The sequence below is a fragment of the Balaenoptera musculus genome, chromosome 19 (genome assembly GCF_009873245.2).
Source record: "Balaenoptera musculus isolate JJ_BM4_2016_0621 chromosome 19, mBalMus1.pri.v3, whole genome shotgun sequence".
Lineage (NCBI taxonomy): Eukaryota > Metazoa > Chordata > Mammalia > Artiodactyla > Balaenopteridae > Balaenoptera > Balaenoptera musculus.
Window position 1 is genome coordinate 55,964,699 of NC_045803.1, and position 25,746 is coordinate 55,990,444.

Below are 25,746 nucleotides of genomic sequence, written 5' to 3' on the forward strand. Positions count from 1 at the left end.
CCAAACCACAGGGGCTGGAAAGAAGACACCCTCACGAGGAAAATTCCCAGGGAGGGGGAGGAACGAGAAGGCCGGGAAGGACAGGAACAAGGACACACTCCCTCTCTGGATCTGGTTGACCTGCTTCTGTTCTTTAAAGGTGAACTAAAATCTGGGTTCTAGGAAGACACTCCTTCTAAGAGTGACAACAGATATGGAGGTTTCTACGGTTTCCCAATCCCAGAAAGAGAGAGCTTCAAAACATAAATTTGCACTGAGGAAAAGAAAAACGCCACGGGGGATCTAGAGGCTGGTGAGTGATGGCGTGGGCACTGGGGACAGAAGACCGGCCACTGTCTACCGGCCTCTGCGCCCTTGGCCTGTTTGTTTTAAAGCTACGGCTCCCCCGACTCCTCCACAGGGCTCTGAAGGCACCCCTCAACCGTGTCCACAACGGCTCCCTCCTGCTGTCACTCCACAGTGCAGACCTGGAAAGTGTGTCCCCAAGGCAGGCTCAGCATCTAGTGGCAAACACATATGCAGCAACAGGCGTAAGGTGAGCACAGACACCACAGGAAAAGAAAACACTTCTTATAAAACTAATGGGCCGAGGACAAGAAGGAGGCGTTGGTGGGAGCGCTGCAGCGGCCTGGCGTGCAGTGATGGAGGCTGCGGGGGGAGAGGCCCTGGCGAGGGGTGTCAGCGCCTGCGTGAGGCGCCGGCAGTGACAAAGGGACACTGATTTGATCAAATAAATATTTTGTGGATAATGGGAGGCAGATTTCTCACTGACAGAGAAGGAAGTCTCAAATATGAAAGGGGAAAACTGGAATGAACCATGCAGGGTCAGAATAAAACTCGAAGTACTGGTGTGAACTCAAGGTTTTCAATATACAGACAGATGTAGAAAAATACATTCACACAAACACACATACATGTATTTCCTAGCTCTGTCTGCTGAAAGGACACAAGGGCAGTGATATCCCAACAGGAGGGAACCCAGAACTGGTTTTCTAAATAACTATTCTCCATTAAAAGAAACCAGGCTCAAAAAAAAAAAAAAAAAGAAACCAAGCTCCTTGGAGAGAGAGCTAGTTCCAGGCTGGGCAGGGTAAACAGAGATGAGTCTGGAACATCTTCTTGTGCCAGAAAGTAAGGAAAAGCTCAAAGAATGGTGGGCACGTGTCAAAGGGACACAGAGGCCAGCATGGGATGACAATCTGAGCATCAAAGTAAATAATGAAAGTAACAGATCCTGACCCACTGAATACAACAGGAAAACATGAGTCCACTGTAGCATATATACGTAAAATAAACTTAAACTGTGAAGAGGAATAAGTTATTTACATGGTCTCAGAATGCCTCCCAGCAAAATCTTGATTTACGAAAGGAAACAGGGTAACCCTACAATGGAGACGCTTCATCAAGTTAACCAGAGATGGGACAAATGGACCCAGGTCCACCAGGCAGACGCACTGGAAGAGCCTGGCATCACCTGAGGGGCTCCTGCCAAAGACGCACAACCTGAATCAGATCCTAAGGAAACATCAGGACCCAAATCGAGGGACATTTTTCAACACAACTCGCATAGAATTTCCATAAGTACTGAGGTAATGAAAGTCAAGGAGTGGCTGAGATTGAAGGTGACTCAAGAGACATGACCACTAACTGCAACTCAAGACTCTGAACTGGATCCCTTTACTGTAAGTACATTACTGGAATGAACAACTGGCAAAACCTGAATGGGGCCAACCTGTGATTAGCTAGCAGTGGCGTATCAAGACTAACTTCTGGATTTTGAAGGCTGTGCTATGACTGCATAAAAAGGTCCTTGCTTGCAGGAAATGCCCACTAAAGTATCCAGGGATAATGGACGTCAGGTCTGCAACTTACTTTCAAATGGTTCAGAGGGGAAAAAAGGTCTTGTATTGTTCTTGGACCCTTTCTGGCAGGTTGAATGGTTTCCAAAATATGCAAAAAGAAAAAAAAAAAAAAAGGTCCTACATTTAGTCTCAGTTGCTAGGGCTGCCCTCAGGAGGGTGGAAGTATGAATTTGAAAATGTGGTGGAGGACTTCCCTGGAAGTGCAGTGGTTAACAATCCGCCTGCCAATGCAGGGGACACGGGTTCAAGCCCTGGTCCAGGAAGATCCCACATGCCGTGGAGCAACTAAGCCCGTGCGCCACAACTACTGAGCCTGCACTCTAGAGCCCGCGAGCCACAACTACTGAAGTCCACGTGCCACAACTACTGAAGCCCGCGCGCCTAGAGCCCGTGCTCCGCAACAAGAGAAGCCACTGCAATGAGAAGCCCGCCCACTGCAACGAAGAGTAGCCCCCGCTCGCCGCAACTAGAGAAAGCCCGTGAGCAGCAACGAAGACCCAACACAGCCAAAAATAAATAAATAAATAAAATAATTTTTAAAAAGAAAATGCGGTGGAGGAGTGGGGGCAACTTTAAGCCTCTTCTGTGAGACTCAGTCTGCACAGACCCATGTGTGCACAACCAGACCATGGACCTTGTCAGATAGGTTTACACCCATCACCTGTCACACAGAATGATATCTGAACACACCAAGAGATGGACTGAGCTAGTCAAAGAGAAATTAAAAGTATTCCTCATTCTAAGGAATTACGGAATTGAGATAGTAAACAGCTGGTAAAATTAACCTCAGTGTCTCTATAATCTACATTATAAAAATCAATGGAATGCAATGCAGCAATTTCAAACTATGCTCCTTTGGAAGGCTGAATAATGGTCCCCAAAAAAATGTCCACATTCTCATCCCCAGAACCTATAATGTTACTTTATATGGCCAAAGGGACTTTGCAGGTGTAACTAAACTAAGGACGTCTAGTGTCCTGGATGATCCAGGTGGGTCCAATGTAATTACAAGAGTCTTTATAAGAGGGAGGCAGGGAACTGATGATGGAAACATGAGGCTGAGGTGATATAGGAGGAGGTCAGGAGCCAAAGAATGCAGGTGCCTCTGGAGGCTGGAAAAGGGAAGGAAACACATTCTTCCCTGGAACTTCCAGAAAGAATGAAGCTGACACCTTGACTTCAGCCCCGTGAGACCGACTTCAGACTACCGACCTCCAGAACTGCAAGAGAATAAATTTGTGTTGTTTTAAGCCACCAAGTTTATAGAAATTTGATACAGCAGCCATAGGAAACTAATATATTTCCCAAAGAATATGGGGGAAATGCTAATGAAATATTAAGTAAAACAGTTCATGTACAGTGTGATCCAAATCTTGATTTTTAAATATGTATCTATATGCACAAGGAAAAAAGAACATGAAAAAATATCCACCAAAATGGTACCAATGATTCTATTACCTTTCGATATTATGATTACAGGTAGTTATTTTCTTAATTCTATTCATACCTTTTCACAAAGAGCACATGTTACACTTTTAAATTAGATAAAACATATTATTTAAATACTTTAATAAATCTTTTAAAATAAATTTTATAGAAAAACCAATTTTCTGGTAAGACAGTGGCACAAAGTCAAAATACGTTAAAAATGTAATTTTATTTGTACATATAGCAGAGCTTAAAAGGGATCTATTTCCTAGGAATTGTTTTCAAAAATCTCTCTGTGTCTACCTTCTAGCTTAAGGCTATGCTTTTAGCTAGTACATTCTGAACAGGTTTATCATCTGTAATATCACTTACTCATAAGGCCTGGTTAGGGCTGTTACTGGATCCACTAAGTGTTTACTGGATTTAATTTCTACAAATTCTCACTGTAGAAGACCTGGTTATCTTTCCATACAAAGGTACACCCTAAAAGATGGTATTTACAAAATTATGGATTTTCCATAAATAAGTATAATTATGCCTCCAATAAAGGTACAATCAAAAAATATTTGACATTAAATACTAAATGTAAAATAAACAGCTCAAAAAATACAATGCCAGGAATAATATTTAATGAGACGTGTATAAAAGGGAGACAAGGTAGAGGAGATGTATTACTTGGGCAAGTGACAGCTATCATTCCTTACAGCTCTGAGAATCTTCTACTTTGCATTATAAGAGTATCACTAGGATTATGATGCTAGGTATAGCTAAAGTACACCCAAAATGATTTCTTTGCAAATAATTAAAGAACACAATTCAGATGAGAGGAAATGACTTGTATCACCTGATAGTCGTCTAATTATGAAGATGTGCCTTGCTTTTTAATGACCCTTTACTGAAATAGATCCAGAGAAAATTGAACTATTTAGGCCATGGAAGGATACCACTCAGTTCAATTAAAATTTGACTGTAAAAATACCACTTTTGTAACTAACTGCATACTTGACTGTATTACCATTGTTTAGCAGGCTAACATTTAAGAGATGCCAGACCACACTATCTTAAAACAAAGGTGTATTCTTAAGCCTGACTGAACCATTCATTCTGGCACATTCTGTCCATTAGTAGGTTTTGTAGGGGGCAAAAACACAAGTAATTCAGCCCCAAGAGTCAAGAGTGCCAAAGTTAAGGACCATGGTCTACACTGTTTTTATTGCCTATTCTTTCTCAGATGTGGCTCCTGTCTCCTTATTCTCTTGACCCTTCAGCCATCCAGTACTGGCCAGCCCCATATAAGGCTAGTACTTTCCTCATTTTATTTTAAACTCATTTTCTTAAGCAAAAAGACATTCTCAATATTAATAAACCAAGTTAACAGATTTCTCAGCATGTCAAAACCGATTAGGCCACAGGGAGGAGGAAATCAGTCTCCCTAACCTGACTCAGGCCAAACACTGAGAAACCAAGGTCCAGCCTCCCGTTCTTAATATTTCAAGTCACCGAGGGCTGGCTGCACACAAATGAAAGAGGCAGCAGGCGGGGCAAGAACTATCTACCACCAGACCGACAGAAAATGCGATCAAACAACACGTGAATGGGAAGGGAACGCTAAAACCCCCTGACTCTTCAGAAGAGAGCCCGCTTGATCCCATAGGACCCTAGGTGCTTCTAAGGCTCTGCAAGCACTGAACTAGAATTTCTTTATTTATAGACGCAACCAACTCTTGATTATAAGCCTTATAATATAAGGGATATAAGGGATACTTGGGGAGCACAACGGAGACAGCTTATGGGCAAGGGTCCCACCTGCCACCCCTGCCGCCACCTCTAACAAAAAGGGCTCTGGCCATCTGCATCATACATGGAAACGTAACATTTTATTTGAGAAAAGTGTCCAGGGGACTGCCCTGGCCGTCCAGTGGTTGAGACTCCGCGCTTCCACTGCACGGGGCTCGGGTAAGATCCCTGGTCGGGGAACTAAGATCCCACATGCCACACAGCCCCACCCCCCCCAAAAAAAGTGTCCTGCATGAATGGATAAACAAAATGTGTTATATCCATACACTGGGATATTACTGGGCCATAAGAAGGAATGAAGTATTGGGGGAAGGCACAAACTAGGAGTTTAGGATTATCAGATACACTCTACTATATATAAAATAGATAAACAAGGACCCATTGTATAGCACAGGGAACTATACTCAATATCTTGGAATAACCTGTAATGGAAAGAACCTGAAAAAGAATATATATGTATAAGTGAATCACTCTGCTGTGCACCTGAAACTAATACAACATTGTAAATCAACTCTACTTCAATTAAAAAAAAGGAATGACTTACTGATACAGGGTACAATGTACATGAACTTTGAAAAGAGTATGCGAAACAAAAGAAGCCAGACACAATGGCCACATACGATCTCACCTGAATACACGAAATATTCAGAAAAGACAAATCGAAGGAGACAGAAAACAGATTAGTGGTTGCCTGGAGCTGGGGTTAGAAACAGGCAGTTACTGCAGATGGGCACCAGCCATCGTTTGGGGATGTCATCTTAAAATGGGTCATGGTGGTTGCAGAACTCCGCAAATTTACTAAAACAACAACTACCAACAAACACTGAATAAGTACACTTAAAGCAGGTGAATTTTATGGTATGTAACTTTACCTTAACAAAGCTCTCACGTTAAAAAATATATATATAAAATGGGTGCTGCAGATTAAAGGGTGGGAAGAGTCACTGTTCTCCAAACCCCTCATTTTTATACTCAGGCAGACTGAGACCTTTAAGTGAGAGCGCTACTTACCAGCACAATCAAGACTAAAGGGCCACAGGAAACGAAATTCTCCAGTTCAACTCAAATCTTAAGCCACTCTCAAAGGACACTTGGAAGTGTCCTTCAGAATCTAAAGTAACTTGTAAATATTTAACTTAATCTGCATAGGCAAACAGGCCAAAAGTCTCAGGAGCTCTAACCCAAACAAGGGGTACACATCTTAATGAACATATGTAGACGGTGTATAACAGTCTCAGGCAGCACATTCAGGACAGGGCAAGGCAAGATTTTAAGATCCTACAGGTCTGAAAGGCATTCTGGTTCTGAGAGTCAACCAGAGCCTCCCGGACCCAACTTGCCGACGAGCTTCTTACCCCGCATTTTTGAAAAATCAGTGGAGCAGTGCGTACAGACCGAGACGGGGCAGAGAACCGAGGTCCCTTAAGATCTGATACCAGCTCCCTCTGGGAGCAGACCGAGAACTGCGGTCTGTTCGGAGGCGGAGGGCCAGGGCCAGGGCCAGGCATATGGTTTGACTCCGTTAAAGTGTATTTCAGATAAAGAAAACGGTGAAATGGAGCAAGCTACCGAAGCGTGTCAACACGCAGAGAGGGCCACGCGGGGACACCAGCCGGGAGCCGGGCCGGTCTGGGGCGAGCGGAGGGGACCGCGAGGCTCCCACGGGCAGGCATGCAGTGCACCGGAGCGTCAAGCCGCCCGTCCTCCCCGCGCCCCGCACCGTCGCCCTCGCACCGCCCAGTCGGCGCCCCGCGGTTCCCGGGGCGCAACGAGGCCACGCCGCCGCCCGCCTCCCCCGCCAGCGCAGACCCCCGCCCTCGGGGCCTCGAGCACGCCGGGCACGCCGGAGAGCGCGGACTGCCGCGCGGGTACGGAGAGGCGGCGGCTCCTGGGAGCCGGCCGCCTGACGTACCTGCGGCGGCCTCACGCTCGGGTCCGCCCGGCCCGGGATAACGGCGCCTCCGCGGCGAACACGCCTCGGATCTCCATGCGGGGTGTTTACTCCCAACGCTCGCGATACTGCGCGATCCGGGCGGGGAGACCAACGGCCTGGAGCGCCGGCCCCGCCGGCCGTGCGTGCCCTGCGTGCGCGCTCTGGACGCCGGGGGCCGCGGGGCCCGGGCCGGGAGGACAGACGAAGGTCTCGCGAAGTTTGCGGCCCTGGGGCGGGACCGGGTCGGAGTCCGGGGAAGGGACTGTTGGAATGGGCCGGCGAGGGATGCGTAGGGAGTTAGGGCAGGAGCTCACGGAACCTGCACTGGCCCGGGCCGGGCTCGGTCCTGCAGAGGACAGCCGTGGCGAAACGGCCCCTGAAAGCTTCTACTCCAGCGCTCTCCTCCTGGGGCCTTTAGGTGTCCGGAGCGAGAGCCGGGTTCAGCGCGCGCCCCTTGCAAACCGCTACCCGTTTTACCCGCGCGGCAGCTGGGACGCGGGCGGGTGAAGTGCTTGCTCAGGGCGTGAGGATGCGAGTCCTCCCCTGACTCCCACCCTGACCGGCGAGACCCCTGCCCCAAGTCCGGTCCGCTCCACTCCTAACCCCTCGCGGCCTCGCCTGGAGCACGGACGCCAAACGGCTACCCCTTTTGAAGAAACAAGGATTAATGTGTTGAACTGTAGAAGTGCGCCCCCCCCCCAAATGTCTGGGTGATTGAGATCACGGGCTGTTTTGTCTAAATGTTGAGCTGGTCCACACTTGACACTGGACACAACTGGGGGACTAAAAGCCTGTTTTACGTAATGCTGATGACAAATGATGTGCTATATAGTGAGACAAAACTGCATGCATCTTGTTTGAACTTTCCACGGCACCATGAAGATACTGCGTGGCCCCAATATTAGAAACCACAGCACTGCATCTTCCCTTTAAGAATATTTAACCAAACTGATTTGATATAGTGGCTAAATACAGAATCCCCTACTGGCTTTGTGATCTTCGGCAAGTTGTACCTCAGCTCTTTTTACCTCACCTTCCTCATCCAAAAAAGAGATATGAATACCTACCTAATAGGATGAGGGTTAAATGAAACATACACATACAGAGCTTGACACACGTTCAATAAATGTGGTGGTTACACTAGATCAACCCACACCTGATTAAGTTCTCCCCCCACCCCTGCCCCGCCCCGCCCCAGATCACATCAATGTTAGGAACTTTCAGAGAATTCTTGACCCTTCCATTCGCAAATCCTCAAAATTAAGCACTCCCTGCTGCCACCACGTAAGGTACCTGATCTTAAACTTAACTGTGTTGTTCTACTCAGGGTTCTTTTAACAGCGCTTTGGGTCACTATGCCGTTGAATACAAAGCCCAACTGTTAGGAACAGAGGTAGGCTGATGAATTGCAAACATCCTTGTCACGTGATAGTGAAGCCGGAAGCCGGGGAAGAGAGACTGCTGCCAGCTCCTGAGAATCCTAGAAACTGCAGGGGGCCTGGGGCATGACAGGAGGTGGCCTGGGGCATGACAGGAGGTGGCCTGGAAATAGACCAAGGAAGGCTGAGAGCCCCGGAATCCTGGTCTACCGGTTTTCCACCACTCCAGGTTCTAATAACTTCCTAAACTAACCCTTCATGTATATAATGAAGCATTCACAATTCCATGGGAAGGTAAATCTTTATTAACACTGAGTGCTATTTTAAAGAGTAACGGCCTGAGCCAATACTGAGACAGACACACAGAGAGACTAGTTTCCGAGGGCAAACAATGTCAACATTGAGGACACCACTTAACCCTCCGGTTCCCAAATGTGCCAAGATTTTAAGTAACTGAGGTTAAAGCAAAACGGACTCCTCCAAAGAGCTGTCTCTGCTCACCGACTCCCTTTTTCTTCCCACTCTTTCTCGAACCCACTACTTTTCATCCCCACCACTTTCATCCCCACCACTCGATGAAAATGGATCATGACAAAACCACCAGTGACCTCCACATCGCCGATGTCAGTGATCAAAATCAGCTTTCATCTTATTCAGCCTATCAGGAGAATGAGAGCAAGAAATCAACTCTAGTTTCAAAAGATTTATGAGACACGTGGTTACGCACAATTTTCTTACCAGCTTTTAATGAGTTACTATCACAGGTGTTCAGAGATTAATTTTTTGTAACTTTTAAATAATTGTTCCTACGGGAAAAAAATGTATCTCTCTTTCCAAACAACCAATTTACAAACATATGGAGCAAAACCTCTTCCAAAGGAAGCAGAAGCAACTGCTTTTATTGTTAAGTTTTCAGGCCACAGATTGTTTCAAAGGTTCTTATATCCCACATTCTTAATAAGAAACCCCATCTACAGTGGTCTGATTATGACTCTCAAATGAGCTCTGGGAAAGGTAAAACCTAAGGAAGATTCTTGGTTTTGATCTTTCATGAACTTTGCACCAATCAGCATATTTACATATGTCATGCCAAGGAGAGAACTTTAAAACATCACTGACATGGTTTACGTATCTCATCGTATAACAATGATCCGACACCTAATCTATAAATATAAGACACTGCTGTACTACATAACACCTTAGATAGAAATACGGTATTTTTACATCAAGTTGCTGCTTCTTATGTCAATTAAAGTTCAAGTCACTGTGGCATGACGTCAAATTTTCTCTAGTCTTAATGACCATAAATTGTCAGGTGGGGAAATGCCAAATATGACAAAATAAAGGCTTCCAAGCCAACTTGGAAGCAAAATGGTCAGTTCTACGTAGTATCACTAGTGTGTAAATTTTCACACCTGAAGTTCTTCCTCTTATGTGATGATGAAGGCCTGATCTGTAAGTAGAAGAGCTCTGAACTTAACTTCTGATCTTGAGTCCAAGTCAGATCTGGAAATACTAAGGCAATGTCACTGGCAAAATTGTGGGCATAACATAAACGCATGCTTAGGCCTACTCGTAATGGAATATTATCTCAGGAGAAAGCAATTTCATAAAAGTCCTGATTTCAATTTACCGGTTTCTGAATCAATGTTGCAATATTAAACTGTGAATTTCAAATTTGCACATACGGTCATATTCGTATAGTGATTTACAGTTGTCAAAGCACTACGTATGTGGTTCTCAAAAATGTTTGGCTTTATAGGACCTGAACCAAAAAGACTTCACAGTAGGTTTCAGTGCAAACCCATATTGTGGTGGGTTGTGCATAATTATCTTCATACCAATAAACGTATTCACTATAACGCATAAATCCATTACACGAACCAAGAATGAGCTTCTAACTTATTTCAACAGATACAATATGTCATATCACACACACATAATCTGTCCATATTTTAACTACTATTCTATAAATATTTGATGTTTACACCCATAATGCCACTGGAATGGAACAACGTTACATAGAAAAGTGTTTGACAACGAGGTATAACAAGCTCTAAAGGGCTAAATTTGTTATAAAATGGGTCATAGGCTGCGAAATCATTACTTATCCACAGTAATTATAAATCAGAAGATGACTGAGGGTCAATTATTACATGTCCAAATCTAGGAATGAATTAATTCCTTAGTAGATTAAAAAAAACAGAATGTCGTAAGTAATGTTATACTTGGCAAATCTATAGCACGAAATTGGGTAGCCTTGTTTAGTATGAAAAGGAAAAATCTAGAATTTTAATACCCTTAAGGTTCCACATTAAGCCATCTTGACGAGCAATCTTTTTTAAAGTAACTTACCCATAAATAAAGTTGCCTAGATGCACACAACATACATACACATATGGTTCTCTAACGAAGTATCAGTTGAAGAGCAGCATTTCATACACAGACAGCCAAACAACTAGAGTTACACAATACAGATTTCCACTAATTATACCAGCAATCTTACCTAGAAAATAACACTTTTAAATAGTTTTTCCTGATGAACATTTGAAAACCAATACTATAATTCATCTACTGAAATAATTTCCCTTAAGAAACAACACATGAAATCGTAAGAGCTGACAAGTCATATCATATTTCAATATCAGATTGCTAGTAGCTCTCAGAACAACATAAATCACACAACTTTTGAACAGCTTAAAAAAAAAAAAAGCATCAAAATTTAGGTTTCCTCATCAGTTCTTTTGTGGTGGTTGTTATTTACTCTGTGCCATCCAAGTGGCCCTTGAGGCTTTTCCACAGCATTCTTAAAAGTGTTATGTTTGTTTTGCAAATGATGAGTCAACAGTATGCTAAATGATCAGTAATGAAAGAAAATGCAGAAGATAAATTACATGTGTTCTTCCAAATGTAGAATGCTGCAGGTTCCCCAAGTTGGCAACACTTCCCAACCATCAGCCAGCTTCACGCTTTGCAGGATAAGGCCTCCTTACGTAGGGAACGATTGAGAATATTTGCTCCCCACACCCAGAGCCATTCAGGCATATACTGTGCAAAAAGAAACTAAAAATGAAAGAGAAAAAGATTTTAAGGTTAGAACCCAAAGTCATCGACAACAAAATGCACACATCAGCAATCATTTAAACCAACAAACATCACCAATCCCATTAAATACAAAAAAGGAAAAAACCTTAGGTCCTACTGCACTGAGCACCTACTTCTGTATAAGACCCTATGCTAGACTCTCTGGGGAACAGAAATGTGATCACCGCCCACCCGCCCCCTTTCTCTAATGAGGCGGGACAGACCTACATGCAGTGATATGATTTCATCTTTACTTAACGTGACATGAATAGCATGGAATGTGGATAAGAATTACAAATCAGCCCAGGAATAAAAGGCAGATGAAAGAGAAAACTGCATACGTGCTTAGTACTGCGTGAGAAAACTGGGGATCGAGGGGCAGAGTGGTGCTAAGTTAAACAAAAGCACTGAGTCCAAAACACCAGGACCCTGAGAGAGTGTCTTGAGGTGCGACGAGGAAGGCTTGGGGACACGGGGAGGACGTCCACTGATGCTGCTCTGCTCCAGGGGGTCTCCAGGGCCACGTCCCCCCAGGGGACATTCGGCAAGGTCCAGAAACAGTATTAGCTGTCACAAGTGGGGTGGTGGTGCTACTGGCATCTAGTGGGCAGAGGTCCAGGACGCTGTGAACATCGTACAGTGCACAGGAAGGTCCCACAACAAGGAATGAGCCAACCTCTATGCCATTAGTGCCCAGGTGGAGAAGCCCTGCCCAACACTGACGGATCTGTCCGAGACTGAGTGAAAGTTTAACACCTTGCGTGTGAAGGAGGGGAGATGGACGGGCCCCTGGCAGGTGCTGATGTTCTAGCCTTGACCAGAGGTGTAGTAATACAGGTCACTCCACATTCTCCTTAAGAAACAGACCCAGGTCACTCTGCTATTCCAGGAACCACAGTGAACAAGGAGGGGGTCCCAGCACGATGAACTGTGGGGTGAGGGTCCCAGAGTTGCAGCTGTTCCCAGCAGGTTCCACAGAAGCTTCAGCTTAGCCACCTTGGAGACAGGGGTCCCGTGTTTGGCCTGGAGCCATAAGTAACTACCTGTGAAAATGACCAAGGTCTCTTTGGACCTCTTTGAAGAGTCAGGATTTCATGGGAAAAATACCCAAATACTCCTCCTTGGGGCCACTGTCCTAAAGCAGAAGGCTCTAAATCCAAGGAGATGAAAGAAGGCAATATACGGTCCCTCAGGAGGACTCTGTAAGGAGGGTCACATTGAAACATGGGGGCGCCTGACATAGGCTAGGTAATCAGATCCCCCTCCAAAGGGCATTTTATTTTCAGTATTTACTGAGTGGAGATGGAAGCAGCATCTAAAAATCTGTTTGTTTTCAATCTCCTCTCATGACCACTTGCCCACTACAGGGGGACCAGCATCAAGATGGATTCTGCCCGTTTCCTAAGGAGGGGCAGGCAGAGACTCACTGGCTTGTCCCAGGGAGGTTCAGTACCCTGGGCAGTGGGAGGGAAAGAGCTAATGGAAAAGGAGAGAATTTCATCCTCTGGGTACTGACGGATCAACTCCGGAGGCTGACTCATCGGCCTGTTGAGATAATAGCAGTAACAGGAAAGGGGTGCCAAGTCTCCAGGCACTGGGAACTGTGGAAAAGCCGGGGGGGGGGGGGCGGGTTCGGGTTCTGCAAGGCTCTGGGCGCCTTCGGGGATCCTGACCTGTGTGTCCAGGCCTGCTCCTGACCAATGTGACACAGCGTGGCCCCCGCGGGGACCCAGCTCAGTAGGACTTGGGAACAATGAGCAGAGGGCAGGACGTCCACAGCGAGGGTACACATCCAGCTTGTCAGAAAAGTGCACAGCGCTTAAAATACACATGCCATGCGTTCCCAAGAGACTGAGACAGGCGGGACTTAAAAAGGTAAGAAACAAATGGGAATGGGGAAGATGGAAAAGAACTCAAAGAACGTGAGCTGGATCCTTAAACTGGAGCACTCTAAGGTTTGAGAATCAGGATTCACAATCCTCATCTTTCAGCATCACGCTTCAATCAGATTCCCATGTATCATTTAAAAAAGGTTTAGGATGCATTAACCCAATTACAAGAGCTGAGCGCACACTGTTACCTGAATGGAATGGGACCAGTATCCTGTGGTCCTTTTTGAAATGCCAAGGGTAGAAACAGCATGATGGGCGTACACTTGTGGCGAAGGCACCAACCACGGGCACTTGTGCAGAAAGCTGCCAGGGGTGGACACATTGGTAGCTACGTAGAACGGGATTAGACTCTGTATGAAGATTCCTTTGGAAGCATATTCATACTGCAATGCTCTGCTGAAGTGGTCTAAGTAAGCCTGTTAAAACAGGAGGGGAAAAGACTTAATTTTTCAGGAACTCGGAAGAAATTCAGGAGGAAAAAAAGACTTAATGGTCATTTCAGGGAAAAAATATACAGCATAAGCAAACATGAGCTGCTGACAAAGAGCTCAACAAACTGGACCAAACCATTGTGATAAACGTTCTCCTGCACGATGATTTCACTTTCCAACTGGGAACGCATTACCTTAGACGCGGAAAACGCCGCCAGCTGGGGGGTTGGTTTGCAGCAGGAGCCGGAGGAGATGGTGACGATGGCCCCTTTCTTCCTCTCCACCATCCCGGGTAACACTATGTGGACCATCAGACTGGCAGCGGCAATGTTCACGTTGACGATGTCCCAGAGCGTGTCCTCCGAGACCTGCGTGAAGTACTGCGGGTAGGGGTAGAACACGCCCACGTTGTTGACCAGGATGCCAATGTCTCTGTCCTTCAGGGCTTCCCGAATGAGGCCGTAGATCTCGCGGCCGTTGCTGAAGTCCGCGACAATGACGTCAGTCTCCACTTTGTAGGTGTCGGCTATGTCTTTAGCGACCGTCTGCAGCTTCTCTTGGTTCCGACTGATCAGGACGATGCTGAGCCCACGGCTGGCCAACTCCTCTGCGTAGGCCCTTCCAATCCCATCTGTTGCGCCTACAGTACAAGCCGGGAAAAGTGAGCAAACTCGTTTCTCAGTGTGACCTTTAAAATGGACTTTAAATACCCTGTGTCCGGGTTTAATCAGAGAAGGATTCACACTAGAAATAAACCGAGTTCTGCAAGTGGTCAGTCAAGCACAAGGTCAAATCCAGGACACAAGCTAGTCAAATACTCGCCCAGACACTCTGACAGGCAGAGGAAGAGTTGTTTTACATTCACCAAGTTGACCGTGAGACACAGTGGGAAACTGTTTTCAAGCTCCCATCTGGCTTCAATGAGTGCCAGGAGGTACTTTCCTGGGAAACAATGGTAAATTAAAATGCAATTTAAAATAAGGGAAGTGTTTCTGAAAGTGGTACTAGTTTGTAAGGACACTTTCAAAACAGAGAGCAAGAAGGAAAAGCAAAGGGTAGGAAGCAGGGGCTGGAGCAGGGCTGGCAACATGAGGGGGCAGAATAAGAAGGACAGGAATCACAGGGAAATTCTTCCAAGACGAGGGCGGTAAGAAATGCGCACATAATCATAAGAGTAAGTCTTATTTTTTTATCCCATGAAAACATGACATCAAATTCAGTAACTCCAGGAATGATGCATCCGACCTTAAACACAGATTAAACAGGAAAGATGATTTCATTTTTAGATTAGGCAAGAACTGAAAACTCCTCTCTTACCACTCACGACTGCCCATCTTCCATACTGCTTGATCAGGTCTGCTCTGCTCACCAGGCGCGGGACGAAATGCAGCCTGACCAGGCTGTAGAAGTCACAGACGACGGTGATGCTCTTCCTGGCCGTGTACCAGGCTCCAACCAAGGCGAGGGCTTCCATGTAGCAGTTGCAGGACCTGGCGATTTCCCTGTACAAGAGGTAGAAGCTGTCGACGGCAGCCATGGCAGCCTGCAAGGGAGAGCAGCGAGAGAGAGGTGGCCTTTGCTTAGTAAGTCAAAGGAACACGCACCGTGCGGGCGAAGAAGGGCATCTGAGGACATCAGAGCTTAACAATTTTGCATTCAAATAACAGTAACTGTTCAGATGCACACAGCCCATGGATCCAGACAATTTATGATCTCGTTATTTAACCTCTGTAGCTTATGAAGTTCTTTCCTTCCAAGAAGATTAGTCAACTTAGTTATCAAGAGTTACCAAATTCCTACTAAAATCCAGGCACTGCGCTAAATGTTGTGGCTACGGAGATGAACACAATACGCCCTATGCCAAAAAAAAGCTCCTGGTCCAGCACACTGACAGACACAGACCTTTTAATTCACATAACAGCTGAGAGGTATGTTTCTTTCTTTTATTGAATTTATATTTATTCAAAACCGGCAAGCGCAGAGGGCCTACAATCCCTAGAGAGACAAAGTAGAAGAAACAGAGGCAATATTAAGACAGGGCCTTGGCCTCAAAGACCTTACAACCCATTTGAGACAAAACTAAGCTCTAATAAACTTTAACATCAAATAAACATAAATTAGATTATGTATAAATAATATTCATAAATGTATATTTAAAAAGAGATACTCCTCAAACTTGAGGAAATGGTTTTCTCAAATGATAGTTTATAAGCACGTTCCATCTTGCTGATGTCACTGGCGCACCATTACCCTTGCCTGGCCCCTTAACGTTTGGGGAAAGAAAAACCCAGTTCAATTCTTGTAAGTATTCACACAGCAAGCATCGCGATGCACCTATTATGTGCCATGTACCGTGACAGACGCTAAGGACTCAAAGATGAAGTAAATAACTACCTAGAAGAAGAGACGGACATTTAACAAAACAACTTTAAATGCCATACGAACTGGTGTATGTACACCTGTGCTCAGAAAGGCAGAGAAAGGCCGGGCACGACCGAGGCTGATGAACTTCATCCTGGACTTGACCCGGGGAACCACTGAGGCCTGAGCCAACTGTGTGCTATCAAGTGAGGGTCAAACATCAAAAAGACCAGCACAGACCACAATGAAATTACAGGGAGCTCAGATATGCACAAACACAAGGATACAGCATTTATTATATATTAATAAAAGAAAATAGATTTAAGCCAAACAAACATTTATGTAAAACTTCTGGAAGTGGCCCCTTTCATAGAAACTGCATTAGAATAGGAAAAAAATAAATCCTGGAACTAAGAAAAATCCCCGACAATAGCAGCAAAAATTGGCATAAGCTTAAGGAAGAATAAGTGAATTCCTTCCCGCTCCACCGCAATGCAATTTGAGCTCAACCACGGTTTGCGTAGTGGAGAAAACAAATTAACCCCTGGAATGGAACACACTGGAAGAATGATACCACACTGTGGTAACAGGCACATAAAATAGCAAAAAAACTACTGAATATAAATACGTATATATCTATATATATCTGTGTGTTGAGTATGCACATGAGTGTGCAGTCCAAATTACAAACCAACAAAACATACAAAAGAAATATGACAGAAAACTGAAAGAAATAGGCAGTAGGATTCCTAAATGCCTCACAATGAGGATATAACCCCTCAAACGTTAAAATTTCCACTCCTACCGTAACTCTAAGCTGGTGTGGCACTAAGTAAGTTAAAGAAACTTCCTTCTCAAATAGCAATACAGGAAATGACTGAAGGGGCCACCTTACTTCCAGTAAGTAAAGTGCTGTACACTTTGGGGTTCTGTTCAGAGAAACTTACCTCCTACGATAAGGATGCCAAAATTGGTGAAGAAAAGAAAACATTATGAACTTTATTAAGCACACAAACCAATTACTTAACAAGATAACAACAATTACATGCTCCCCTGGGGTAATGCTTCTTCATGGACCTCACTGGCTGAGATTCCCTAAAACGTGAACTATCAAGATCAGTGCAGTCTGGGCTGAAGACGCTTTTCTTTTTCGGGTCAGCCCGCCCCACTAAGGCAGTACACTCTGGGCGCTGCTCCAAATCCTCTGAAAGACGTTCACAGTCACGGCCATCCACCTCAAATGTGCTCACCCCTTTTCTGCTGCGCATGAGCGCCTCTCAAAGCTTCCGGATGCTAGCGATGAGGCAGTGACGTGTCACCCTCTCCAAGGGTCCCCCCTGCTGCCCCATCTCAGTACACAGCCACATCCTGAGGAGGCAGGTGCTGGCTGGAGAGGCCCCTGCCGGGCACTGAGCGCTCACATTGGCTGCCGTCCCCGAACGGTGCTAATTCAAGATTCCCAGAGAAACAACCAAAACATTAGCTTCTTAGAAGGAAGAACATAAAAACTGAGAATCCAAGTCCAACCATCCTAAGTTAGGAGTTCCTGAAATAATTTTTTAAAGTGGACACGTGCCTTTTGTCATAATTAATCAAATACTAGGCCATGAAGAAAGCAAATGGGAAACATAATACTTGTATGCACCAGTACTTTTCAAACAAAATGTGATAAAATTCGAAATAACAAAACTATGCCCAAAAAAACTAGATACTTGGAACATTAAATCTATTCTTCAAAATAACAGGTGGGCGTACATCTAAAATGTTAAAACAGTGTTTTCAATGAAAAACTGAAAACCACATATCAAGGACTAATGGATCGTAGCCAAAGAAATACTTGTGGGAAAATGAATTGCAGGAGTGTCTGTAATAGGGTTCCAGCTAAAAAGGTCAGGTGTGCCTCAGGGAATGACCTCACCCCAAGGGGAAGCTGTGTAAAGGGAACTTCGACCCTCTCAAACACCATTTTTTTCAAAAATTGAACATCTCACAAGGAAAAACTTCAGCAAAAGAAGCGTGACTGCGACCGAGTTCCCCGATTTTTCTGCTCAAGTCATTAAGTACCCGTGGTTTCCTCTTACCTCCTCTGCCAGCCCTGGGCCTTCAGGAATACACTGCTCTGTCTTCTCTGCAGGACAAGCTGTGAACAAAAACCAACAGGAAACAAATGCCTCTCCTTCACAGCTCAGCTGGGATAAGTTTATACAAAACTACGACCGAAGCGTTTTAAAAGTTAAGGAAACGGGACCACCCCCGTGCCGTGATTCCCTGCACAGGCAGCGACGCATCACCTGGTCTGGGAAGACGGCAGGCGCCGCCAGTGCCCGGCCGGTGGGAGGCTGGGCTGGGAGGCATCCGGCTCCCGCACCTTGTTCCTTAAGGAACACTGCGTCACACTGGACAAAATCTGTCCAGACCGCTTGGAGGGAGACCCAGGACGGCGAGCAGACACCCTGCCCCCGACCTGTCCCGGGCATCTGCTGGGCTTCCCCGGGCCTCACCCTTCTCTCTGCAAACCACTGTGCTGCGCTCCAGCCACAGAGCACTAGACCCTCCGCTCGGCCGCAGCACCTGCGCCACACTCCCGGCTGATCCGGGCTGCCCCCCTGAGCACGTGGGTCCTGGGCTGGCGGCAGCGGCAGGGAGGGATGGCCCCTTCCAGTCTGCCTGGGGCCGGGGGCTTAAGGATGAGGAGATGGAAGGAAACGCCAGGGCCACCTCTCCCCTCTCCCTCCACCCTAGACACCGCCTGGTGCCTGTTTCCGTTTTGAAACCCCCCACCCAAGGCTGCGTTCCCTGGGGGGCCAGATCTCCCCACACACACTCCTCCAGCACCTCACACAACCCCTGGCGCGGACGGAGCAGGAGCTCCCAGATCAGCTGCTGCATGAAATCGCACCACCCAGCCTAGCTCAGCTCTCAGTCCCGTCCCGCGGGGAGGGGACCACCAAACCAACACCTGCGATCCTTTACAAAAAGAAACCCCTCGTGGGCAAGGCCCCCGGGGCCATCCTGCGCACGCCCAGCAGGAGATGTGCAGGCATCGGAGGGGAGCAGAGACCAGCGGTGCCAGGGCCTCCAACCCCGCTTCTCAACCCCACCCACTGGATCCCCTGCACCACCAGTCAGGGGGGACCGTCACGATATTTTAAATTGCGATTCCGTCACAGACAGCTACCTTACACGTTGATTATCATTGCTGGATTCTTTTTCTTAATCGCGGATCATCAGAGGGCTGACGGCATTCTAGGTCTGAGATGCATCTCATCGTTCCCCAGAGGCAGCTCAACGTGGACAGACCTGACTCACGCCAACCAAACTCACAAAAGACTGATAAATTCAAACGCCAATTTAGTTATGAATAATAAACGATGCAGCCAAGAAGCCTAAACACACACGGTCACTAGGCTGTAGGAAAGTCTACGTGGAAAGCCAAACTATTAGGACAGCAATGAAGAAAGCAGCAAGTGTCCGACGCCGAGGACCCGTGCTGGGTCTCTCAACAGAGCGATTCCCCAGGGAGGAGGGCGGGGGCGAGACGTGCCTGGGCAGAGAGGAGGCACAGCCCGGCCTGCCGGGAAATGGTGACAGCAGCAACGAGCTCACAGCGCGGGATGTGCACCCTGGGGTGGAAATGGGGCCGGGAGGGGAGCCCAGGCTGTGAGATGCCTTTACGCCACACAGAAACGTTGGGCCAAAGGCAGGAGCTCATCAGGTTTAGCGCAGAAGGCAGCTGGGGGTGGTGGAGGGGCAGTGGCCTCGCAGGCAGGAAGTCAGGCGGCCTGGGCCCTGGTCCATCCAGACGGGGACGAAGCAAAGCCAGACGGAGAGCACGCGGCTTTGTGACCGACTCCCTGCCGCTCCTCAGACACGCCAGACATTTTCACCCATTTGCTCGCACCTCGATGGCCCATAAATGGCAAAGGATTGGAAATTCTACACGCCCGACATCCTCTTAATCCTCTCCTCATCCGTAAGTAGCTGATGGAAAATAATGTCTTTCTAATGGAAGAAGAAATCAGGACTCCCCCCCAAAGCCATTCAGTTCTAGGAAAGCTCATGGAAGCAGTTTTAAAGGGGTTTACTACACATTTAGGTCGAGAAGGCTACCAAGGTACCCACAGATAGCAGGCTGCTTTTAACTTGCTTTGGGGGTTTGACTAGTTCATTGTTCTGTACATAGGTACTAGTCTAAAACTTAGAGAAATCCATTACTTAGAAAGCAACACTGAAACAGTAAAATCCTGGTCCCTCTACACCCTACCTGTACAAGCTATTATAAAGCTTTGTTTTCTTGCCTCTACGGAAACTAAAACATCAGTGAACAACAGAGGCAAACAGTCAGAACTGTCCCCGAAATAGGAAAAGCAGTGCAATTCCCTACTGTCTTCTAGGCATTTTCTACTTCTCCAGGGCAATATTCATCAGGGCTAAAGGACCCTTAGGTAAACTACAGAATTTGAGTGATTATGACGTGTCAGTGATTATGACTCACCCTCAGTAGAAACGGCGCCACTCTGGTGAGTGACGCTGATACAGGGGAGGCTCTGCACGTGCCAGAGTAGGCGGCATGTGGGGTCTCCGTACCTTCCTATCGATTTTATCATAAACCCAAAACTGCTCCAAAAAAGCCTAAAAAACACCCCTTTGAGGTCACATCACAACTATGAAGGCATCATGGGAAAACTATGGTCAAGACTCCAAGGAGCAAAGTCACGTCTTCAAAGCACGGCTGCTGTGCCTGTAACATTATCCCGACCTACAGTTTAGCTGACTCAACTTCACCGTGAAAAAGGCGATCAGACCTAATACAAAACCCTTCGGGAATCAAAGAGCTCTGGGAGCAGTGTCTTGGCTGAAACACAGGCATCCCCAGGCTATCCAAATGAATGCTACCTGGGGGTGGTGCTACAAGAACATAAGACAGATTGTCCAAAATGTTTTCAAAGAAAATAAAGCAAGTATGATAGAAAAAAGACAATTAAAACACCACCAAACAAAAGGTAGTGGGGTCGGTAGATAATGGCCCTCCAATATGCCCACATCCTAATCCTCAAACCTCGTAAATACGTCACCTCATGTAGCAAGGGGACTTTGAAGATTAAGGATCTTGAGATGGGGAGATGATCCTGCATTATCCAGGTGGGTCCAATGTGATCACACGTGTCCTTATTAGACGGAGGCAGAAGGGTCAGAGTCAGAGAAGGAGCTGTGACCAAGAAGCAGAGGTCAGAGAGTGCCAGGGAGATTTAAAGACCAGAGGCTACTGGACTGAAGATGCAGAGAGGGGTCACAGGTCAAGGAAGGCAGGCACCTCCAGAATGTGGCAAAGGCCAGGATACAGATTCTCCCCAGAGCCTCCCCAAGTGACACAACCGTGCGGACACCCCGGCTTTAGTCCAGTGGGACTGACATGAGACTTCTGACCTCCAGAACTGTAAGAGAATAACTATGTCTTGTTTTAAGCCACTGAGCTTGTAGCAATTTGTTACAGCAGTCATAGGAAATTAAGATGGAGGGATGGACAGACTATCAGTCTAGTTTTTAAGACAGTATAGAGACAAGTTGCAAATCCTGAAACATCCCTCAAACCAAAACCTTCCAGTGTGTTCAGGAACCAGAAAGTATCCCCAGAGGCTCCTCAGATCTTCGACTGGCTGAGGTGGTCCTCACCACCCTCGTCAACAGCCGGCACTGTCCAACTTTTCAGTAAGGCTGCAGGGTTAGGACTTTAAACTTTTTTTTAATAGAAATCTCACTTCAGTCAGACCCTTGCTCTCAGCACTCCCGTCCTGTCTCTCCTCACAAGACCAGCTCAAGTCCCACCCCTTCTCCCCAGCTCAGTCCCAGGACTCGCTGACAAGCACCACGACACGCCAGCCCTGGGGATGGACCGATGGACGGGAGGCCCACGCCCCTCTTCCCTTCCCTTCCCAGGTCTCCACACCCACCAGCATGAGTTCCCCTCCGTCTCCCTCCTCCACGTGACACTTAAACACTTAAACAGAATGCGGAGCAGTGCAGTATCTGGACTCTATCTTGGTTCCTCAACTAGAACAAAGGCCTCTTGAGGGCAGGAAATAGATCTAAAACTAATTTTTCTGTAATTTAAGAAAATTGGAAAATGTACACAAAAGTTGTAAAACCTATTATGCACAGTTCAAAGAGTAATGAACAAAACACCCACACAGACACCCTACTTCACAAATCAAAGCAGAGTCTTAGAAGCCCCGATGCTTCCTCCCTGGTCACATCCCCTTCTGCCACCCGGTGAGGGGGGGTAATCAATCTCCTAAATTCTGATGTAATATTCCCTTGCTTCTTTTTTTTTTTTTTTTAACAGTTGTACTATTACTGCAGCATGGATTCTGAAATATTCCGTTTTCCCTGGTTCTGACCTTTACATAAAGGAATCAAATCCAAGTATCCTTTGGTGACTTGTTTCTTTCACTCAGCGTTGTTTTTGAGACTCACCCACGCCTCCGCAGCTGTAGGCCGTATACTCTCACTGCCGCGCTGCCTCACGGTACAGACACGCAATTCACATAACCATTCTATTGCTGATGGGTTGTTCTCGTTGGTTTTGACTTTACAATTACGAACGGCACTGCCGTGAACCTTCCCATGCACGTCTCCTGGGCACGTGTACGAGAGTTTCTCGAAGGGATAGGCCTATGAGTCGAACTGCCGGGCCACAGGGCATCCACGCGTACAACGAGAAGCTGCCAAAGCGGCTGCACCAATTTACACGCCCACCAGCAGCAAGTGTGAGCTCAGGCTGCCTCCTCTCCATGGCTGGCAACATCCAGCAGTTCACCTCCTGCCAAAGGCTGGCTGCGAACTGGGATCTCACCATGGTTTTCATTGGCATTTCCTGACCACTAATAAGGTTGACTGGCACTCTTTGGATGTTTATGTGCTGTTTGTGTCTTCTCATCTATGAAATGCCTGTTCCTAGCTTTTGACGTGTTGTCTTCTTTTTCTTTCAGAGTTATAGGAATTCTTTCCATATTGTAGATACAAGTTCTCTGTACGCTTTGTCTCTTTATAGTGCTTTTGATGAACTGAATGTCTTAATATTAATGTAGTCAAACTTATCTATCTTTTCCCTGCATGGTTTGGGCTTGTCATGTTTTATTTCACAAATCCCAGCCTAGTCCCAAGTCATAAAGATATTTTCCCATATTATTTTCCAAAATTTTTTTTACAGTTTTGTTTTTCAGATTTAATTCTTTAATCCTCCCACAGCCTTGTGATGGTGTGAGGCTGGGATCACATCCGTCTTTACTATTCCTCCTCAGCACCTGGCATGGTGCTAAGTATATGATATTTATTTAGTAAACAGAAGAAAATAATGCTTTGTGTTCAAAGTTCAAACTTCCCTCTCGGGGAGAGAAAACTTGAGAAGCTTCTCAAACTCTGCATCAGCACTTTGACGAAGTTATTATGGGTGTATCATGACTTTCTGGAATTTCCTTACCTTCCTTTGCCAAGTTGCAGTATGCCACTACCCTGAATTGCATGCAAAGAGCAGAGCACGGCAGTTCTCATCCAAGATCCGACAGCCCTCAGCTTCAGGTCTCCCTTTGTGCAGCGGGAATTAAAATAATAATAGCATCTACTCCTAGATATAGACCCAAGATAACCGAAGACTTAGGCTCACACAAAAACTTGTACAGCTGTGTTCATAGCAGCATTATTCAACAGCTAAAAAGTGGAAACAACCCAAATGTCCAACAACAGAGGAATGGATAAACAAAATGTGGTCTATCCACATAATGGAACACTATTCAGCAATAAAAAGAATGAAGTATGGATACATGCTATGCCATGGACAACCCTTGAGAACAGTACGCTGAGCAAAAGAAGCCAGACACAAAAGGCGACACATCATAGGATTCTATGTATATGAAATGTCCAGAAAAGGCAAATCCAGAGACAGAAAGTAGATTAGGGCTGCCACAGGACAGGGGGAGTGGGAAATGGGGAGCGACTGCTAATGGGGTGGGATTTCTTTGGGGGACGATAAGAATGTTCTGGAATTAAATAGTGGTGAGGACTGTACACCGTGAATATGCTGCTATGAGCAGTACATGTTTAAATGGCTAAAATGGTGAATTTTACGTTATGTGAATTTTATCTCAAAAAGAAAAAATCTGCTAAAAAAATACCAATTTGTTGAACTCTATACCCCTGGAACATTACTGTAGTGATTATAACCACAGACTCTGAAAATAGACATCCTGGATTCGAATCCACGCTCCCCATATAAGAGCTGTGTGTCTTCGGTGAAGGTGACATTACTTCACCTTACATCACCTGTAAACATGGGGCTAACAGTTCCTGCCTAAGATTATAATGAGAATTAAAGTAGATCATATGTAAAAAGCACTCAGAACAGAGCCCAGAACATAACTGCTCCATAAACCTTGGCTATTAGCCACTATAATTCAGTGTTCAACGTTAACGCTTGTCTATTTGCAGTGCTCAGGGTTAAAACGGAGAGCTGGCTTTATGCAAAAGACTCCGCTAAGTGCTTTATTCCTATCATCGGACTTGCCCTCTCATCAACCTTACGAGGCAGAGTTTTAATCGTTCCCAGTTTACAGACGGGGAAACTGAGGCTTACCGAGGTAAAGTGAAGAAATGGGCTGTGGGAATTCAGATCAAGGTCTACGAAAGTCCTGAGCCCTGGCTGGCGACGCCCACTGTAAGACCCCCAGGCAGGCATCCTGCTAGCATCACCGAGAGGGCCGCTGGGTTTGGCTTCAAGAGCCGGTCTGTGTCTGGACTGCACGTTCCTTTGGAACAGCGACAGCCTCACTGGTCTCCAGAACCCTTCCCCTCCAGCACCGGGCAGGGCCGAACAAACGACCGCCGCTGGGGAACTGGTGGGGCCCTTTCTCCAAGAGCTCCCTTATTGTGAATTACTTCTACTTCAGAACAAAGACGACGACAACCAATCCCACTCAGACCAAGTCCTTTGGAAACGACAATAAAGAAGCACAAAGGGGTGATCTTCAGAGCCTCGTGCGGAGCACCTGGGTCAGGTCTGGGAAAGAGTGGGGCCCGCGCTCGGGGTGGCTGGGGCCCCAGGTCAGCCGGGTCCTGGGGGAGGGGCGGGCCCAGAAAAGGGAGTCCCGTGTGGGTGCAACGCCGGGACGGAGCTGTGAAAGGGGCGCTCTGGGGGGACACTCTGGAAGGAAGGACGCTGGGGGCGGGGTCCGAGGGAAGGGAGGGACGAAAGGGTCCGAGAGGCCTGGGTGTCTCGGCGCTGAGGGCACTAGTCCAGGGGGGCGTGGTGGGGCGCAGAAGGAGGGGACGCGCCGAAGTCCCAGTGGGCGCCGAGGGAGACCAGGAGGGTCCGGGGCCCAGGGCCCGGCGTGGGGGACGCGGTACCTGCAGAGGCGACGCAGTCTCGGAGCCGGTCCCACCAAAGACGCTCGGCCACCGCCCCCGTCACCGCCGCCGCAGCTACCGCGGGCCGCGCCCCCACGTGACCCGCGCACGCGCTGGGGGCGGGGCCGTTATGGGACCCGCCCCCGGCGTCCCGAGTGCGAGTGCGCAGCGGTTGCCGGG

General features: G+C 46.9%; 2 protein-coding genes across 10 annotated transcripts in view; both read right to left on the bottom strand.

Moving 5' to 3' along the window:
- MBTPS1 (membrane bound transcription factor peptidase, site 1) overlaps nucleotides 1-7,175 on the bottom strand; it is a 49,888-nt gene extending 42,713 nt beyond the window's left edge. For 5 of the 6 annotated variants that reach the window (XM_036833328.1, XM_036833332.1, XM_036833330.1 and 2 more), the window contains exon 1: nucleotides 7,000-7,174. The gene's annotated coding sequence lies outside the window, so the exon portion shown is untranslated. Of the gene's footprint in view, nucleotides 1-6,999 lie in introns of all 6 variants that reach the window. The other variant, XM_036833333.1, reaches the window with a different exon arrangement.
- A 1,508-nt stretch (nucleotides 7,176-8,683) lies between these two features.
- Nucleotides 8,684-25,652, bottom strand: HSDL1 (hydroxysteroid dehydrogenase like 1). Of its 4 annotated transcripts, XM_036834936.1 has the most exons (7): nucleotides 25,567-25,651; nucleotides 19,346-19,497; nucleotides 18,249-18,307; nucleotides 15,124-15,349; nucleotides 14,001-14,446; nucleotides 13,564-13,791; nucleotides 8,733-11,462 (listed from the first exon to the last, which is right to left on the bottom strand). In XM_036834936.1, the coding sequence occupies exons 4-7, from the start codon at nucleotides 15,341-15,343 to the stop codon at nucleotides 11,364-11,366; spliced, it is 993 nt and encodes a 330-aa protein (XP_036690831.1). In that variant the 5' UTR covers nucleotides 15,344-15,349; nucleotides 18,249-18,307; nucleotides 19,346-19,497; nucleotides 25,567-25,651; the 3' UTR covers nucleotides 8,733-11,363. The 4 variants fall into 4 exon arrangements, with proteins under 4 accessions (XP_036690832.1, XP_036690831.1, XP_036690833.1 ...); XM_036834938.1 differs by lacking the exon at nucleotides 19,346-19,497 and having other exon boundaries at nucleotides 15,124-15,308; nucleotides 25,567-25,652; XM_036834935.1 differs by lacking the exon at nucleotides 19,346-19,497 and having other exon boundaries at nucleotides 9,275-11,462; nucleotides 25,567-25,647.
- Between the last annotated feature and the right edge of the window lie 94 nt (nucleotides 25,653-25,746).

What these genes read in the sequence shown, in the direction of transcription:
- HSDL1 (XM_036834937.1), bottom strand. Translation starts at nt 15,343, where the DNA reads ATGGCTGCCGTCGACAGCTTCTACCTCTTGTACAGGGAAATCGCCAGG. An exon ending in CGGCGTTTTCCGCGTCTAAG is followed by an intron (nt 13,792 to 14,000) that starts GTAATGCGTTCC and finishes CTGTTTTAACAG; the next exon opens with GCTTACTTAGACCACTTCAG. An exon ending in ACTGGTCCCATTCCATTCAG is followed by an intron (nt 11,463 to 13,563) that starts GTAACAGTGTGC and finishes TTTCATTTTTAG; the next exon opens with TTTCTTTTTGCACAGTATAT.